Source organism: Ptychodera flava, chromosome 17, assembly GCF_041260155.1.
Source record: "Ptychodera flava strain L36383 chromosome 17, AS_Pfla_20210202, whole genome shotgun sequence".
Lineage (NCBI taxonomy): Eukaryota > Metazoa > Hemichordata > Enteropneusta > Ptychoderidae > Ptychodera > Ptychodera flava.
The window spans coordinates 6,232,384-6,251,636 of NC_091944.1; the positions used below are offsets into that span (position 1 = coordinate 6,232,384).

A 19,253-nucleotide genomic window follows, 5' to 3' on the forward strand; every position below is an offset into this window, starting at 1 on the left:
AATTGATAGTCGTTTTGTTCTATAGCATTTAAAAAACATAATGTGAATTTCAGAAAATTTGACCCAGCCGGATTGGAGTTAAATTCTTTGGAAATTTTGAAATTGGGAGGCAAAAGAAGCCAAGAAATCGGGTGATTTGCATACATTTGAATAAATTAAGACTTCTTTATCATGCAACTTTCAACTGCTTTACAAGCTACAAGGTAACCCAACCTAAAAGACATTTGCTGTAATTTTTAGCATTTGTTCAATGTTCATCTCTTTGTATCAGCATTTGTTTGTTATTCTATCACTACATAGAACACCCAATGCTGTATTTAGTACCATACCAGTGTGAACATAAATGACCATTGTTATTGTTGATAAATGAATTCTAGTCTGGACTTGATCCGAGATCTATTTTCAACAAAAACAACCCTGACTGTTCACTGTATTGTTTGTGTTGACATGCTAAATACTGGACATTTCATGACCCTTCAGGGAGGAGAACAAGATACTGCAGTAGATGCATAAAACAAACCACTGTGAATATTACCGAATTTGGCAGCTAAAGGAGTTTAACTAAACATGTTGAGTTTATATGTCACCCAGGTAGCGTCTATGGTTCTCTTTTGTAGAGATCAGAAATTCTGGGCAAATATTGAATTGATGTTTTTTTTTCCTTGCCCCCCCCCCCCCTTAAAGATTGTGGTATTTTTGTCTGCCCCCCCCCCTAAATTTTCTTGGGAAAAAATGGGTGCCCCCCCCCCCCTCTCTGAAAATCCTCCACCCCCCCTGCAAGTAAATTCTGAACCGTCCCTTATTTCTTCCCCCCAGTGGGCGCAGCCTCGTCTACGTCTGCCAGTGACAGTGATATGCAAATTCTTATGTAAATATAACGCATGCGCACTAAAATTCGCCCGGGATGTCCCACCATCCACTTCCGGTAATGGCAGCGCCCAGAGAAACACGCTCAATATTGGTTTATGCACAGTCGCCATCGACGTGCTTGAACAAATACCAAACCCCATAAAAACAAGGTTAGTGTAGTATTGTGTTTATTCTTCAGCAGTGATAAATTGGTACAACCAAATGCAGTAATATTAGGGGATTTTACATCAAAACGCCGCGCCATCTGCGGCGCTACAGGGCCTTAGGCACTGTAACTCTACATGTGGGCTAGCTGCAGTACAGTAGCTCGAGGTTTTGCCTGGGTATTTGGGTCGGACGGCAAATACCAAGGCAAAACCTCGAGCTACCGTACTGCAGCTACTGTGGGCGAGCTCGCTAAAAACCAATACACACCGACCACCTCACCGTAGAGCTACAATTTTGCAGCTAATGTCGGTGTTGTTTTATCAATTGAAGTACATATGTGTTCATAAACACCAGTACATTCCCTGAGCAAAAGTTTCATATCGATAGGAGAAATTATTTTCATGTTCATGGATTCGCACATGAAGAGTCAATCCTTGACTCTTTATCTGATATGTCGGGCAAAACTATAGAAAAAGTGCCCTATCTAACAACCGATCGCATCCAAAATGAGCTCCCTCACAAGTAAGATTTCTGTACGGTATTACATTTATGCAGTGTTGAGATGTGAAAGAGACTGAGAATTATGTTGACTTTAGCTGTGGTGTTTTCAGACGGGATTCCTGCCTTTTACGAGCTTGTTGTTTTGACTTTTACGATTTAACCGGTGCCCCGCCACCACTGAAAACACACCGCCATGGATCCACTATGTTGAATTCTGCCAGGTGTCATTGACCTTTGAGTGAATTCACCAGCAGCTTTTATTATTTCATTGGCACAGATTCAGTTGATACTGGAAACTCCAAGATGTCAAAAGTTTTGAAAGCAGAGGAGATCAAACAGATGAAATCGAGTCTGTTTCAACAGGTATGAATTCCTCAATAAAACTGTCCTCTGAACAAGAAATGTTGATAATATCAAGAATTGTTGCTGAATGAAAATATGACTACACTACAGTAATTCATTTACAAAGCAACAAATGAAGTGTGATGTTTTAATTTATAAAATACAACCCATTGTATAGAATTGATGGCCAACAAATTGATATCAAATTTAGCATATACAGGGTTCGAAATTTATTTGTTTGGTGGTGAAGGTTGACCACCAGATTCAAGTTTTTGTGGTCAATAGCATAATGATGGTGATCCAAAAAAATCGGTCTCTATCAGAGTTTTAAGATTCTTGTGGAGGTTTAGGGCCATAGGGGTGGAAGGTGAGCTGATGGTTTACAACTCTGCAGTGTACTAGCATGACCAATGAAAACTTGGTGGTCAAGATGGACCACCAAAAATAGAAACTGATTGTCGATATGAGAAAGTAGGTGTTCTTGTGACTGATGACCACTGGTTATTCGGAACCCTGATATAAAATGAAAAATGTCTGAAATAAAAGCAGATGCATTGCTATATTTTGGTGGTTTTTATTATGGATGCTGGCATGCCATCCCGGTTAATTTTAGTGAGGTTCCCTATTAGGGAGTAATAGTGGGTATATCAATGCAAATTTTGCCATAAGGAAGCAACAGACTTGTTACATGGGTTTTCATATCATTTACTTGAGTATGGAAGTAGTGTAAACCTTTGCAAAAATACTACAGTATTGCATGTATGTGAAGCTCAGCAATAAGCAAATACTTATCCAAAGCAAATAATTTGTGGCATGAATAAGTTCATATTGTAAAAATATTTATGGTGATACTTAGATTTCATGTAATTAAGATGCATCCTGTATGATGTATTTGGTAAACATGTTCATCTCCTGTTTCATTCTTGCAAAGTCAACCTGCTGTGCTAACATTTTGCTTTTGAACTTCAGGGTTACAAGCTAGTGTCTGAGGCTGGTTGTAATGTGTTCATCAAGGTGACAGACTGCCAGAGTTCACAGTATTATGGCAGTATCGGTCTGCTCATGGAATACGCTTCAGACTCAGGAATGACGCTAACACCAGCAGATACTCTGGTGGACGGCAAAAGTGGGCTTCCAGTGAAAGAAAACATCCAGCACAATGCCCCTCCAAAAACGCCCGACCAGTTCAACTTGGCGTCAGTTTCGGAGAGTGACTTGACCAGTACAGCAGCCAAGCCATCAAGACACAAACATACACCAGCTCAGACGTCAGAACTGAATGAAGCTATCCAGAAATGCATCGCAATATTTGATGAAGACCATATAGGAGAGACCATAGAAGTTTTAAATGAGGATACGTTCTACAATAATGAAGTAGATAGAATATCCAATGATAGTGACAATGACAATCAGAATATTGCAGATGATGAAAGTGACAGTGAATGTGGTGAAATTAATCAAAAAAATGCCACAATGAAAAGTAAGCAGGGAGCCATACAGGACAATGAGAAGCCCAAATTTGGTGAAAACAGTTTGGAATGGTCACTTACTTTCGGTCAACGGCGTGCCCACAGCAGTACGCACACAGACGAGAGTGTGTCACCAAAAAAGAGAAAGGAGATCCAGACAGTTGAAGAGACACGTACGATTTTATTGACTAAACATCCAAACAGTGATCTGTATGTGTATTCAGGGAGGAACGCTCACGATTATGTTGACCATTCCTACTTCAAGAAGTCTTCAAGTGAGTCAAATGATTTGGAGCAATGTGATAGTGTTACAGACACAGACACTCCACTTGATGTGTCTGGAGAGACTCAAACTAACCATATCATCGGAAAAACACAGACTCTCAATAGCGAGAGTTTTCTACCACAACAAATGAATGAGGAACTTGAGAAGACTTGTGTTGTCATTGAAGAACCGGTACTCATGGAAAACTCACTACTCCAGCCAGGAGAGTTAAATAGCGATTCACAGACGTTGAAAGTACGCAAAACCAACAAATCTGTTGATGAGAAAAGACCATTTGTCTGCCAGACATGCAATGCTTTGTACGGCTTAAAGAAGAGTCTAGTTAAACACGTCAAAGCTGAACACTCTGAAAGTGATCTGTTCAGCTGCCAAGTGTGTGGCCAGGGCTTTCGAGGCTTCACAGCGTTGCTCAGGCATAAACGCTCACAGCATCCAGAGTCAGTGAAGTTCGGCTGTAGGCTATGTCCAGCAGAGTTTTCCCTCCAAAGTGAATTGAGGGCGCACAAAGCCACTCACAAGGAATTGGATCACCTGAAGTGTGCTGTCTGCCAGATTTGCCTATCATCTCGCAATAAGCTACGGATTCATTTAGAACGTGAACACCCAGATGCACCTCCACTTACAGATAAGAAAAATGAGATACCAAGAGAGAACCACAAATTTTATTGTGATCTATGTAAACGGGGCTATATGCATAAGATGACCTTTAAAAGACATATCCAAACCCATGAGAGAGAAAAAGTGACATTTTCGTGTTCACTTTGTGACAAGACATACATGAGGGAGGACTCATTAAGAATGCATATGCAGAAAGTTCACCCAGGAAGTGTAAAATACTCCTGCCATGTGTGCATTGCAAAGTTCAACACTTGGAATGAATTGAGGAAGCACAAAGAAATCCACAAGGTCAATGGAAGAATCAGGTTCAAGTGTCATATATGTGACAAGGCATTCTATCACCGGACCAAGATGTTATACCACGTAAAGGTGAAACATCTTGGTCTATCTCTTCCACGATCAATTTGTCATGTGTGCGGCAAGATGTTGAAAACTGAAGTCTGCCTTAAGAGTCACATGAAACTTGTGCACGGCTCAGAGCGTAAAGAATTACAAATGTCTGTGGTACGGCCAGTTGTTTCTCAGCAAAGCACAGCTGAGTGTCCACACCCGCAGTCAACACACCAATGACAAGTCCTTGCAGTGTACGGTTTGTCCCCGAGCTTTTGTGACAAAGTGTGACCTGGAAACTCACGTTAGAGACGTGCACACGGATCGCGACAGCTGCACCTGTGAAATTTGCGGCTTAGTGGCAGATTCTCAACATAGCCTCCAAGTGCATGTGTCACAGAGTCACAGGGAACAGATGGTACTCTGCCAAATTTGTGGTGAGATTTCTAAAAGCAAAGGAGACCATAGGAATCACGTAGAGTTGGTACACAACAGAGACCGAAAGCATGCCTGTCGATTCTGCCACAAAAAGTACAAAACTGCCGCGTACTTGAAAGTGCATGAGGGAATACACACTGGTGTGAATCGATACAAATGTAGTGAATGCTCATATGCTACTAATTTTCATCACAATATGCAAGTACATGCAAAAGTACATTTGAAATAGCATGCTGTGTACTCCTGATCAACAAATAGGTTAATCAGCCAATCAATACATGTATGTTGTTATTGTTGGTATATTGCTCAACTAGTAAGTGCTGCATGCACAAACAGGCATCTCACCACAGAACAGTTTGTGGGTCAGTGCAACAGCCAAATATTGTCTTGCATGTTTCAATGTGGTTTTCCTTCAAAAAAAGTTCTGAAAATTTGTGCAAAGTTTTGTAAATTTCACCCAAAGATGAGGAAATGTTTTCAAGTGATGAAGAAGTCAAAATGATGATTGTTGAGAAGGTCAATTTGAGAATTTTCGTTAATCATTGCATCAATATTGGATAAAGCCAATGGTTCTTGAATGCAAAGTGAATACACTACAGTTGTAAAACTTTGCTGTACTGGTTAATTTGAACCATAGTTTGACATGATGTGGTGTGATGGTTTTCAGTAAAGAAGTTTGACCAAAGTATTTTCTAGTTGTTCTGTTCGTAAAACACAGTTTCTACTTCATGGTCAATTACCTAAAGTTTGACACGTCAACACTGCCTTTAGTTCTTTTACTGGTTCCATGATGCAGAGCATGCTAGGGTATAAAACACATACGTTATGCATAGAACTTTTTAGCGTAGGGTACACGCAGGGTATGTTACTCATAGAACTCTATGGCAGATTACACCCTGACCTATATTTTCATCGTTGATAGACAGAATATACACAGGACATTATTTGGCACTGCAAATTTTGTCATTCTTGTATAACAATCTGTTGTACAACACAAAATCAGTAAGTTTTCATTGTTTGGAGTGTAATATACAGTGTTTGATGCAGCAATGGCAATGCACTGTGGAACAACTGGGGAAGTGTAGAGCGCCCTCAAGCAACAGATCTTTCAGTCGAAGAACACTGTATGGTATCGGCAAGGCAAGTCCCCAGCATTTCAACACACATTAAAAGAAAAAGAAAACGGTATCAACATTTTGCTGGTACTGCCAACTAATTGAAATATCATCAATACTTACAGCTATATTGGTCCTGTAAGTCTCCTTCTGTACATGTGTTTCACTGCTGTGAAAAGCCAAGTGTTCGAACCCCAGTGACCATACCATATTCTAATATAAGGTGTTGTATGCCACACTGATTACACAATCAAGACACAATTCATTCATCATATTCAATCATCTACTGTCCATGCTTTAATGCAAGTGATGAAATCTTTGTCTTTCAGAAAAGCTACATATCATCAATGTTGATAAATCTACGCAGTTAAAAAACCTCAGGTGATTTCAAAGTGTCGTCATCAGAACATATACTATTTTTAGCTACTATAGACTATGATCTATGGAAGCTATTGGGATGGGTATCCGTCCGGCGTACGTCGTCAGTCTGTATGTATGTATGTATGTATGTATGTATGTATGTCCATTTGTGCGGCGTCTGTCCACTCAAATATCTTGAGAACCGCAGTACTTACTGATTTGGTATTTGTTGTGTAGATGAAAAATATGATTTTGAGAAACTGTTTTTTTAATTTTTTGATATTGTTGAAAATAGGCAAATTAATGCCAAAAAAGGCGTTTTTGGTATAAAATCTTTTTCTTCATAACCGCTGGTCAGACAGCTTTGTTATTTGGTATACAGGTCCCTAGGGATAACCCAACTTAGATTTGTTAAAATTGTGATGAAATATGCAAATCTGTATTTTTGCGGAATTTTTTTTTCCATTTTTGGTCAGGCCATCCTGAAATGAGCTATCAAAGTATCCACCTTCTTTATCGATACATGTATCACAAAATGTTATTCTCTACATAACACAGCAGAGCTCTGTCGACTGTTGGGTCGCTTGTTTTTTCGAAAGCGCTGGTCAGACAGCTTTAATATTTGGTTTACAAGTCCCTAGGATGACCTTAGTGAGATAATTTCATACAGTCAGGAAATACTTAATTTTGTATCCATGTCTATAGTAGCTTCGGGGACTTTGGCCCTATGTTTATATCTTGTAATCTTGACGCTGGTCTCCAGCAATTACCGTCTTATTATATGATTTTATTATACAGCAGTCAATGTAATCCTCCACTGACCCAACCTCAGGCGATACGGGAGAAATGTTGGGGATTAGACCACTTTTGCTATGAAACTATGCCTGAGGGGGTGGGGCAATTGCCTCATGTTGATTCATTCTAGTCACTTTAACGGACAAGCACAGAAGTTATGACCCAATGGGGAATGTGGGGGATTTACTTGTTTTAGGTAGGGATTTTCCATACTGTCTTGCCCCAGGGGGTGGGGCATTTGACAAATTTCATAAAGACTAATTTCCAAATTCCCCACTATGCACCAAGGTGGGGGTTGACATTGACTGCTGCATTATACAGACCACATTCTCCATGCAACTGTAGGTCACTTTAATTGTGTTTCTGTTGAACATCTTGTGTAGTCTAGACTTTGGAAGTGTTGATCAACAAATTGAAGAAATCTCTCGCCAATGTTAGTTTCCGTATTGTTACTGAAAAGGGGGCTTGAACAAAGTGATGTTATATTTTCTGTTCATTGGTTTGATTGCAGATTGATATCATTGAGAAATGTTTACTTATGGCATCAGGGATTTGTTAAATTACAGTTGGAAGGTTGGGACGTTGAGATGCATTTACTTCATGCATGTATATACCACTTAATTGACGAATAAACAAGATTTTTCCAAACAATGCATGTTTCACTTGTTGTTCTCCTCCACATCAGCTCTCCTTGGATTTTGAATGTATGGTAGAAGATGTTTCAAATAAGTAGAAAGTTTCTCAGCACTGCTCCCTTCTAAAGGAAGTTCAATTTTATTTTGATGTATTTAATGTTTATTGTGACAAAGCAACCACATCCTCTCAACTTCAAAACTGTAAATTGTATATAGCAAAGGAAAGTTTTTTGTTCCTTTTATGAGTGAAGGAAAAGTTTTACTTTTTTTGTGATATCACATTCACAAGCTCCTTATTCATAGTAACTTTCGTTCTACAGAAAGGCTCTCTTTCATCTTTTTGACCATTCAGAATCAGAACAACTCAATTTTCCCCCAAGACCAATTCATATTCATGAGAGATACTTCAATTTGACATCTCTGCAAACGGTAGCCAACATTTCCCAATAATTTCACTCCTTCAAAACAAGATGATCTCCATTGAACATAAGGCCCACAATCTCATAAAGTAATCTTGCCTGTTGACAAGCTTAGTTTAATCAGTCACAAAAACATCAGATGTGAATTTCATTCAAGTGAGTCAGTTTCTTCCAGTGATCAGGACAATTGCCTGCAGCGTACAATCAACTGATAAGAATTTATTTATACAGTTTCAAAAACTTCCGTTGGCTCCCCTTTCCATACTGTCTCCTTTCTTCGCTAGAATATAGTGCATTTTGAATTAATGCTAACACTAGTTCTAAAATCCATGAAGCTTAGCTATGATGTGGTTCGAAGTAATGTTGACAAAAAGTGACAATCTTTACTCAAGGCAACTTCCACTGTTCTCTTTCAAAATAAAGAATAACAACAAGCGATTAAGAAACAAATGACGTTAGCTTTACAGACATTTGACCATTAAAATTTCTGCAATCCCTGCCTAACTTTATGGGAAAAATAAGATTGTGAAAATTCCGAGAAGGGCAGATCAAAAAACTGTTATAAACAATTGAGATTGTCTGTCCTTTTCACGCAATAAAGTTCGGCAGGGAGCGAAGGGGTAAAGAAATACTTCCCTGTAGTTTCACTTTTCAAGCTATTTTGTCTTTGCCTATTATGTCTTCTGTTCACAGTGCCAGACGTAATTGTAATGCTGTTTTTGTTTTTAATGCCTTGAAATATGATTCATTGAGTTACCAACTTTAAGGCCAAGTCATCCGGTCAAACGAATTGAAATTTGTGAAATTGTATTTTAGCCGGTGGTCGAATCATATGAGGTAAATTAAAGTTATTTTTCCGAAGAAATATTGGTGGTCGAATTGTTAGCTAATCTAAAAAACTTGAAAAGGTCCAGTATGTGAATTTTTGCGTTGAAGCAACAAAACAATAGTAATTGTGAAATTCTTTATAGAGGGCGTACTTTATGACCACAACGAGGCCTTGCCAGCAAGGACGGTGAAAGGTTAGGTGCGCTGACCACATCAGCTTGTGGCGCGGTGCAGTGGAAGGTTCCTTCCTTTATGACCATGCCCACTAGAAGTGCCAACTGTCGACAGGTGCGCAACTCGAAACTGAAGGGGCTACTGCATTCGAGCTCTGTGAGACTGTTCACCAACATTTAGGTATGTAGACAATGATATATTTTGGTGGCATTTTTAGTGTGGAATGGGCCTGCCTGCCACGCACGCCAACCAGCCAGTTCCAATGATACTTTTAGTATCCGCTATTGGAAAATGAATGAGGTACTTTGTTTTGGTTTCTCCCAAAGCAACTCATTCAGTGAAGTGTCAGATAACTAAAGTACACGTGAAAAAAGGCCAGAATAGCAATACACGCTTATTTTGCGAGTTGTTGGCTCCGGAAAAGTGAGAAATGAATTGCCGTTTATTGCACTAGTTTCTTGACGTCCCTGGTATGGCTCTGCACTGCGGCACGCATAACATGAAAAATGTTACGTGACATGACGTAAAACCCACTGGCTGGCAGAGACAGTCGAGCACGAAACGCTGTCAGTATCGGCTATTGTAAAACACAGACAAAACAATGGACCCTTTAGTCAGATTTTTTTCTACCCACATTTGAACTTGTCTTTCAGTGTCTCATGATCGGACGCCATAGTGAATGCATGTTTGTCATTCCTTCGCTATTCAATGTATTGTAGCGAACCCATCCCACAAGCCATAAACTATCTCTCAACGATAGTCTTCAAGTATGCACAGTGCGTGTGACCTTGATTTTATTAGCTGTAAACTGTTGAGTTGTATTTGCTCTGGGGTTGTGTACACAGAGAGAGAGAGAGAGAGAGAGAGATCTAGATATGCAATAAGCATTTTAAAGTAACACATGCTTTGCCACAGACATTGTGATTCACATGACATTTCGTTCAGAAACAATCTGTGCAAGTAGAGTTAACAGTACTGTGAATGTCATTCGAGTGAGCCAGTTTCTTCAGGTGATTTGCACAACTGCCTGCAGCTTACAATCAACTAGCTTTGCATGGCAGGGCTGTGTGTTACTGGCGTTATTCGGTCTCCCACCACTGTGGTGGAAGGCCGTATAACGCCGGTAACACACAGCCCTGCCAAAATCAACCAATAACAATTGATTTATGCAGTTTTAAAAACTTCAGACAGAGACATACATACATACACACACACACTGTTTCAAGCATAAATAAAAATGGTTCATAACATAGAAATATGTACACATGTAATGCATACACTGTTACTGGTACTTGAACACGTCAACGCATATTTACATATGTACTTGCATACGTTGCTATACATACATGTCTTTTTCACCATTTTTAGCTACTATAGACTATAGTCTATAGAAGCTATTGGGATTGGAATCCGTCCGGCGTCCGTTATCAGTCTGTACAATGTATGTATGTATGTATGTCTGTCTGTTTGTGAGGCGTCCAACCACTCAAATATCTTGAGAACCATAGTACATACTGATTTGATATTTGTTGTGTAGATTAAAAGTATCATTATGAGAAATTAGTTTTTTTAATTTATTTTATATTGTTGAAAATATGCAAATAAGTGCCAAAAAAGACGTTTTTGGTAAAAGATCTTCTTCATAACCGCTGGTCAGACAGCTTTGTTATTTATTATACAGGTCCCTAGGGATAACCCAACCTAGATTTCTTCAAATTGTGATGAAATATGCAAATCTGTATTTTTTTAGGGAAATTTTTTGTCATTTTTGGTCAAAACTTTATTTAATCAAAACCACTTGTCTGACAGCTTTGATATTTGGTGTACAGGTTCTTACAGATGAACTAAATGTGATATATTGAATATATGATGAAATATGCAATTTTGTATTTTTGGGTCAATTTTTGCCATTTTTGGTCAAAAAATGTGTTTCTCAAAAACTTCTTGTCTGATGCTTGTTATATTTTGTATACAGGTTCCTAGGGGTTGTCTTAGTGTGATATATTGAAATTTGATGAAATCTTCAATTTTTGTATTTTTTGGTCAATTTTTGCCATTTTTGGTCAAAATATGTGTTTCTCAAAAGTTACTCATTTGATAGCTTTGATATTTGGTATACAGGTTCCTAGGCTTTGAAATTATAATGAAATCTTCAATTTTGTATTTTTGCAGCTAATTTTGCCATTTTTGGTCTGGCCATCCTGAAATGAGCTATCAAAGATATCCACCTTCTTCATCAATACATGTGTCTCAAAAAGGTATTCTCTACATAACACAGCAGAGCTCTGTCAACTGTTGGGTCTTGTTTTTTCAAAACCGCTGGTCAGACAGCTTTAACCCTTTTCCTGCCAAGTCCATATTTCACCACCAGGTAAAGATGGTTAAAATTAATGAAACACAACATATTCCATATGGTGTATTGTAACATAATGCTGTACATTTGAAAGCTGTTGAAAACATAAATACTGTAAAATTGATTTTTTGGACTAAAGATGCTGTAACAGATCAAGCCTAGTGGGTGAAAATACGTCATGTTTTAGCTCAATACCCCTTTTTACTGACTTGGCTAATGTGGAAGTGATACTGTCTGGCAGGAAAAGGGTTAATATTTGGTTTTAACCCTTTCACCACCATGGTTCGTCCCAAATCCATTGTTTTCTATGGTAAAGTTGGACCTCTATACAGGGAACTGGGGTGAAAGGGTTAAGGTCCGTAGGATGACCCTAGAGAGATAATTTCATACAGTCAGTAAATACTTAATTTTGTATCCATGTCTATTGTAGCTTCAGGGACTTTGGCCCTATGTATAATTAAAGATGGCCCAACTGTGGAACCTTCAATGGACAGTTACTAGTAGTTTGATGTGAGGAAATTAAAACTTATATTTGCTCACCATCATTAATACCTTATCCCTTTCTCTTCCAGTTTACCTGACAGCGTCTCAAAGTTAAACACAATGACGCAGGTGTTACAGTTAGAAGACCTCAAACGGCTGAAGAGAGAATTATTCCAGCAGGTAAGTATCATTTAATGGTGTTGAACCTCAGTCTTACAAATGATTTACTGTCCACCAGTTGAATTCAGTTGACAGTACAACCAATTTATTCAATGAGCGTGTTCATTGTACATCCATTATTCCACTCGCAACAGTTCCCAACACAGATCCTCCCAAGTTCTGTATCTTTGTCACAGAAATATCAAAAATATATTTTGTGGCATTTTTAACTTGTGTACGAAATACAGATATTTTTGGCTCAAGTTCGATGTTCAGAGTTCCTCTAGCTAAGACAAATAAAGGACCAATTAACCCTTTGAGTGCCAAAAGTCTATTTTTGTCCCCTTTCCAATTTTTTCCCGGATTTTTTGCCTAAATTTTGAGAAAAGAGTGGAGCAAATGAATTAAAATGTCCATTTGGTCCAAAATTATCAAAAAATACATAAAAATTGGTAAAATGTTGCACTAAAATTTTTGCGTGAAAAAATTACAGTGCTCAAAGGGTTAAGATTATCAGGTCAGACTGAATTCACCTTGCCTAGAACTTATCTCTTCAAGTCATACATATTTTGTTTACCATCTTTCTATACGATACACACTTCAGAAATCACTGCAATGTCAAGTTCAAAGCAGGTTAATTATATTGAATGGAACTTTCAAAACTGAAAAAATAGATTCTGCTGTTTTAGAGTTGATTAACTTCATTGGTAGTATTACTTGCAGGTTTTCAGGGATGCAAAATCAAGTTCAGATATGAAATTTATCGCTCGGAGGAAAGACAATAATAATTTGTAGCTGATATTGTATTCATCATGCTTCTCAGTCTGTGTTAAATATCTTTCCTTTGTTCCCCATTCATTTTGAATTCTCACTTTCCTCTATAAGGGCCAGTGGAGTACATGGCCGATCTAGTACTGCAAAGTACATCTTGACCCTTGACCTAAGCAAAAGAAACTCAAAAATATTTGCTTTATAATGTGAGCTTCACAGTCAAGCCACATACTGTTAACAAACTAAATACCCAAAATCACTAATTTTTCTTTCTTTGTGGTGTCATTACACATGCTTGTAATTAGAAACTCATAATGATCATGAAACGAAGGAAATTCTTTAAATTTAACTGAGATATTGTTTAAAGAGATAAAGAAATCATAGGCATTAAATTCTCTTTCAAAACTGAGATAGAGATTAAAGAAAGTGTGATAGACTCCTCTCATATTTTCTTTCAAGATTTATATTTCTAATCATATAACAGTACAAGGAAGACTACTATGAATGTTTTAACGGAGTTCAACTAAACACAAACTGTTTCAACTACTTAATATCCAGTCAAAAACAAAACTCTAGTTAAGTATTGTGAATTAATTTTGCCCAATCATATTATGTATGTTTAGAAAATCACAATATTCTGTAAATGTAAGCTGACACTGCCAGCTTATTTCTACATCCCTGATGTACTTATCAAATTATGTGATTTTTCTCTGATGCCTAGTAAAATGCGCAAACTATCTGTCTTCTATGGTATGTCTCTATCTTTACCTTTGTCTAGGTCTATCTTTTTAGTTCCTGCAGATGAAATCTGCCTCTCTGTCTGTCACGTTTGCTAAGATGTGCCTGGACTGATTTCATTCAAACTTAGTACAAGGACAGTCTTCTAAGACATACACACATGTATGCGTGTCAGTTTATACTGATATGATCTAATATGGCCGTCAGACAACCGTTTGTGATGATTCTGTCTTGTCAAGAGCCATTACTCAGACATGTCTAAACTGGTCCCACTCAAAATTGGTACAATGATAATTGTACAATAATTTTCATTTTCTCGTCAACTTATGTTGCCACATAATCCAAGATGGCCACTCAGTAACCATTTTATGACGATTTTTCCCATATTGAAACAAATTCTAAGACTTGCATGAACAGATTCCATTTAAATTTATACAAAGACAGTGTACATTGATTTATATACAGAGTATGTTGTACATTATTGTGTTCTCCTCACTCCTTGTATTAATACTGAAATGAATTACTTAGAAGTTGTATCATAATGGATTTGGTTGTCTTTTCAATTTCAGGGTTACAAGCTAGTGTCTGAAGCTGGTTGTAATGTGTTCATCAAGGTGACAGACTGTCTGGGTTCACAGTATTATGGCAGTTTAGGTTTCATTACGGAATACGCTTCCGGAGAAATGAGGCTAGCACCAGGAGATACTCCAGTGAATGGTAAAACTGGGCTTCCAATCATTGAAAACGTTGAGCCTGAGATACCCACAACAAAAGACATAGTGGAACCATGTCCAGACCCGGAAGTGAGTCCGTTCATTGCCTCAGCGCTACAAAAAACCATCAGTGGCTGTTCTATTCCCGTGGATGAAGATTGTGAAATCCAACCTCTGGATCAAACTCATAGTGTTGATGAACTCACATTTTACAACAATTTTGCTTTGTCTGACTTGAGCCCTGTTAAAATGGGACAGCATGCCTGTAGGAGTGGTTTCAGTCCCAGCAGGAATGTGGCCAACGACAACCCAGAGAAACTTGCTCACCAGGATCATGGAAACGACCAAGTAATGACTGATTTAGCACAGCTCTATGAAAAACCAAACGACTGTGGTGTGTTCTCGCCAAAGAAGTCAGTATTTCCCTATATGCCTAACGATGGTTGCTATGCTACCATCCTTGGAAACGTGATATCTGGAGAGGATGAGCAAGACATTCTAGTTCCTCCCCCTGAAAGCAAATCCATAGATGTGTCACCCTCTGTCACTCAGTCAAAAGAAACTCAAATGTATGACATCTTCACCTCCCAGTCACAAATCACAGCGACACAGGATCTACAGAGAGCAATAAAAATCCCCGAAATGTTGCAAGACAACGAAAATACAGACAAGCGGCACGAAGTTTTGTGCACTCAGGTAACAGATGAACTGTCCAAGGAATCACGTGCCTTCCAGGAAACTAACAGAATAAGCAGTCTCAAAGGTCTTACTGATGTAATTGACAGTGTTGTTGGCAGGAATGAAAACATGGTCCAAGAAACAAACAGTATTGATATGCAGGTCTCTGCTCAAGAAACAGGTGATGTCAACAAAAGTGCAGATACTTGTCAAGAGATACATGGTAGCTTGACTTGTATTGCTGAAGGAGATAGCATTCCAGATATTCAAGATGTCACCAAAGACGCTTGCAATATCTCCAAATGTCAGGACGCAAATGAAGTAAAGGACCATGGGAAAGCAGAAGCCATAGCTGAACAGGCAGGTGTAGCTGACACTAGTGACCAACAAGAAGCCATGCATACAATAGATAAGCTTAGAGAATTCAATGATTCAGATCACAAAGCTGATGAGAGTGAAGATCTGAGTGCTGAACATCAAGAAAACAATGCTAACAATTTGCAGGGTAGTGTAGTGGATGAAGATGGTACCAGCAAACTTCAAAACTCCAACAGAACAAACGATACCAGTGAAGATGTTGTCCAGCCTGAAAATGATCTTGATGATTCACCAGATGCAGCACAGGAAATCACAGGTATTATGCTACAACAGGATGCTCGTGTTGATCTGCGCAATGACGTCATTAATGTCAGACTCCAGAAGCATGTTTTGTCGCTCACTGCAGAGGGACCGGGATCAATTTCCTGTGTCCTTAAGCACCCTAGCAAGTATCAGAACTCCGTTCAGAATGCCTTGAAAGATGCAAAAACAAGTCGCAGCAGGAGAAATGTGACCGCCAAGGATAAACCCACTGAGTTCACTTGCAAGGAGTGCAATATTACATACAAACGAAAGCAGAGTCTCAACAAACACTATAAAACTCGTCACTGCACAGATCCATCACAGTTCAAGTCATGCAAGTCTTGCAGTGAGAAGTTTCCGACGAGTGAAGCTCTGCTACAGCATAGAAGACTTCTACATCCAGACACTGTGAAGTTTCCATGCACGCTGTGCCAGGCAGAGTTCCAAAGTCCTGATGATTTGCGCGCCCACAAAGCGACTCATGAAGAATTGAAAAAGTTGACCTGTGATGTGTGTAACATGTGTTTCTCGTTTCCCCATGTTCTACGGCGCCACAGGGAGAAAATGCACCCTGAAGCGCCACCAGTTCAACCTCCGCCAGAGATCCCAGACAAGGTGAAGGAAAAGTATGCCTACGTTTGTGAAGTGTGCAACAAAGGTTACACTCATAAGTCAACCTTAAAGAGGCACCTTCTGTCCCACAAGGGCGAAAAACATCAGTGTCCGTTTTGTGACCAGTCGTGGACCAGGCGAGACAAGCTGAATGAGCATGTGCAGAACAAACACCCGGACACCGTGCAGTATATGTGTATAGTGTGCTCGGCAACATTCGAGAGTGCAGACAAAATGAAAGAACACAAAAAGACACACAAAGCCGACGGCCGATACAAGTTCAAATGCGACATCTGTGGGAAGGCGTTTCGGGATAGAGTTCAAAGGTCAGAACATATCAAGGAGAAGCACCTGAACATTGCCCCCAAGCCAGTCATATGCCCGATATGTGGAAAGAAACTGAAAAGAGATGTCTACCTCCCTAAACACATGGAAATCATGCACAGTTCAGAGCCGAGGGTCATTGAGAAAAAGTTCAAGTGCTTCGGATGCAATAAATCATTCGCGTACAAATCTATGCTCAAGTACCACATTCGTAAGATTCACACCAATGAGAGGCCCTTCAAGTGTAAACTCTGCCCAAAGAGGTTTGCCCAGAACTCCTATCTCTCGTATCACATCCGAGACGTCCACACAAACCCTGGAAACAGCAGGTGCGACATCTGTCACAAAGCCATGTCCTCGGAGCGGGTGCTGATGGCTCACCTGCAGCGGGTTCACGGGGAGAAACTGTCCCGGTGCCACATTTGCAGCAAAGAGTTCAGAAACGAATTCAGACTGGAGGCACACATCAAGAATATGCACGGCAAGGCAAAGCACCAGTGTCGATTCTGTGAGAAACGGTTCAAGTCAGGCAAGAAGCTGAAAGCACATGAGGCTGTACACACTGTTGATAGTAAGCAGTCATTCAATACCAGCGTTGGAGCAACTTTGGGCTTGTTTCTTGAAGTGCATGAAAATGGCAAATGAAGGTGTATTCTCTTAAAAGTATACGGGCATTGTAAGATTTTCGTGAGGGGGATAGTTACTCAAATTCAACAAAATTTATTGAAAGACTTAGACTCTTCCAGCACATGTAGTATTAATTTTGAATCAAAATATGAAAGCTAGTGGCTCATGTGTTATTGCCTATTTGTGATATTGAATTTAAATTAAAGATTGAATATTACTTTGATTAAAAAATTGTACATGAATCTGTGACGTTTTTTTAATTTTCTGTCAAGATTGGCACAGTTATAATATTATACATGTGTCTTGTACCCTAGCAAAGGTTACAAAGTCACACATCTGATTGAACTCTTTTGAAACTTTAACTTTGAGTTATATAAGCCAAATTACAGCATTGTTTGCCTGAGTGGGATTATATTTGAATTTGAATAACGGGTGCACAAAACTATCCACAGCAATCTCACACTGTGAGTACAGGTAACCCATTGTATATGTAGCATAGAGTGGGCCAGAAGCTGTCCTTATAAGATTTGCTGCTGTCTGCTTTTAGAGTGACGACTGGACATTGTACAGAATTAATCAGACTCGGAGTCAGACACATAACTTGTACAGTGCTTGAAATGTATGCTATTTTCTACACTGACAAATTTTCAGATCTTTCATTGAATTATGAATGTATGTACAAATCTTTGGAATGCAGGTGAAAACTTTTGTCAAAATATTCATTGCCATCTATGCATTTACACAAACACTTACTTTAAAACTACAGGAGCAAACCAGTCAGTAAAAAGCGGTATTGAGCCAGAAAATGACGTATTTTCACCCACTTGGCTTGGTATGTTACAGCATCTTTTGTCCAAAAAAAAATCAACTTTACAGTATTAGGTTTTCAACAGCCTTCAAATGTACAGCATTATGTTAAAATACATCATATGGAATACGTTTTTTTTAATTGATTTTAACCATCTTGACCTGGTGGTGAAATATGGACTTGGCAGGAAAAGGGGTAATCGTCAACTTAATTAAAACCGCAAATTCTCAGCTAGTTAAAGGATGTATTTTGACGAGGCTGGAAGAGCGCCCTCAGGCGATGAGATGAGCAGTACAGTTTCGCTGTGCGTGTTCAAATGTCTGACAAAGAGTGTATTGTGGGCTCGTTACTTTTGCAATACTGGAATAAAAATTCGTTTCTGGATACTTGGCATACGATCTCAGAGTATTTTATTGGTGTGTTGCGTATACTAGGAAATGTTAAAACCTATGAAAGGTGTGTGGTACCTTTGCTTACAAGTGTGTAGGAGAGCAGAATGTGATATGACTGTTGTGAGATAGTAACAATGTCTTGCTAGTGCAAGGAAGAGCAAGTTCGTCAAAATTTTGGAGCTCATCTGATAACCTAAACAGGGTCAGTCGCACTAACTCTTGAATTTTCACAGTTTTTGTTTTGAATGTCAACTCCCTAAAGGATGCTCAGATACAGTATTCAGCTCGTCATCTCGGTCTGTACATGCACAGACCATGTCCTTATTGTTGACAAGCGAATTCTGGTCAGGACTGTAATTCAAATGTAAACAATAACAGTGCCTTGTAGACACACTTTGTTGGCAAGCTCAATAGCGAGTGTTACAACATGCTTTTGGGAGTAGAACAAGATCTTGTAGTTGACATACAAAGCAAAAAACAGCGAAAGAAAAGTTACGTGAAGTGTAATAGTTTCATACCCCATCTCTCCGTGTAGAATTCCAACCCTGCCATAGAGTTGCCGACGTTCCATTGTGAAAGAGTTAAACTTTTAAAAACCAAGTAAATTGTTTTGACTTTCTTACCATAGTTACAGAGTGTGCTATCAA

The 19,253-nt window shown here is 39.0% G+C and overlaps 2 protein-coding genes across 2 annotated transcripts; both read left to right on the top strand.

Moving 5' to 3' along the window:
- Nucleotides 1-957: 957 nt before the first annotated feature.
- LOC139115255 (zinc finger protein 19-like) lies at nucleotides 958-7,922 on the top strand. The gene is made up of 3 exons (XM_070677238.1): nucleotides 958-1,019; nucleotides 1,796-1,881; nucleotides 2,830-7,922. Exons 2-3 carry the CDS (start codon nucleotides 1,822-1,824, stop codon nucleotides 4,801-4,803), a joined length of 2,034 nt encoding a protein of 677 aa, XP_070533339.1. The 5' UTR covers nucleotides 958-1,019; nucleotides 1,796-1,821; the 3' UTR covers nucleotides 4,804-7,922.
- A 1,392-nt stretch (nucleotides 7,923-9,314) lies between these two features.
- Nucleotides 9,315-18,605, top strand: LOC139115256 (uncharacterized). The gene is made up of 3 exons (XM_070677239.1): nucleotides 9,315-9,507; nucleotides 12,253-12,343; nucleotides 14,401-18,605. The coding sequence occupies exons 2-3, from the start codon at nucleotides 12,284-12,286 to the stop codon at nucleotides 17,422-17,424; spliced, it is 3,084 nt and encodes a 1,027-aa protein (XP_070533340.1). The 5' UTR covers nucleotides 9,315-9,507; nucleotides 12,253-12,283; the 3' UTR covers nucleotides 17,425-18,605.
- The last annotated feature ends 648 nt before the right edge of the window (nucleotides 18,606-19,253 follow it).

Coding starts and splice junctions, on each gene's coding strand:
- LOC139115256 (XM_070677239.1), top strand. CDS start 12,284: ATGACGCAGGTGTTACAGTTAGAAGACCTCAAACGGCTGAAGAGAGAA. Junction 12,344..14,400: donor AGAGAGAATTATTCCAGCAG/GTAAGTATCATT, acceptor TTTCAATTTCAG/GGTTACAAGCTAGTGTCTGA.
- LOC139115255 (XM_070677238.1), top strand. CDS start 1,822: ATGTCAAAAGTTTTGAAAGCAGAGGAGATCAAACAGATGAAATCGAGT. Junction 1,882..2,829: donor AATCGAGTCTGTTTCAACAG/GTATGAATTCCT, acceptor TTTGAACTTCAG/GGTTACAAGCTAGTGTCTGA.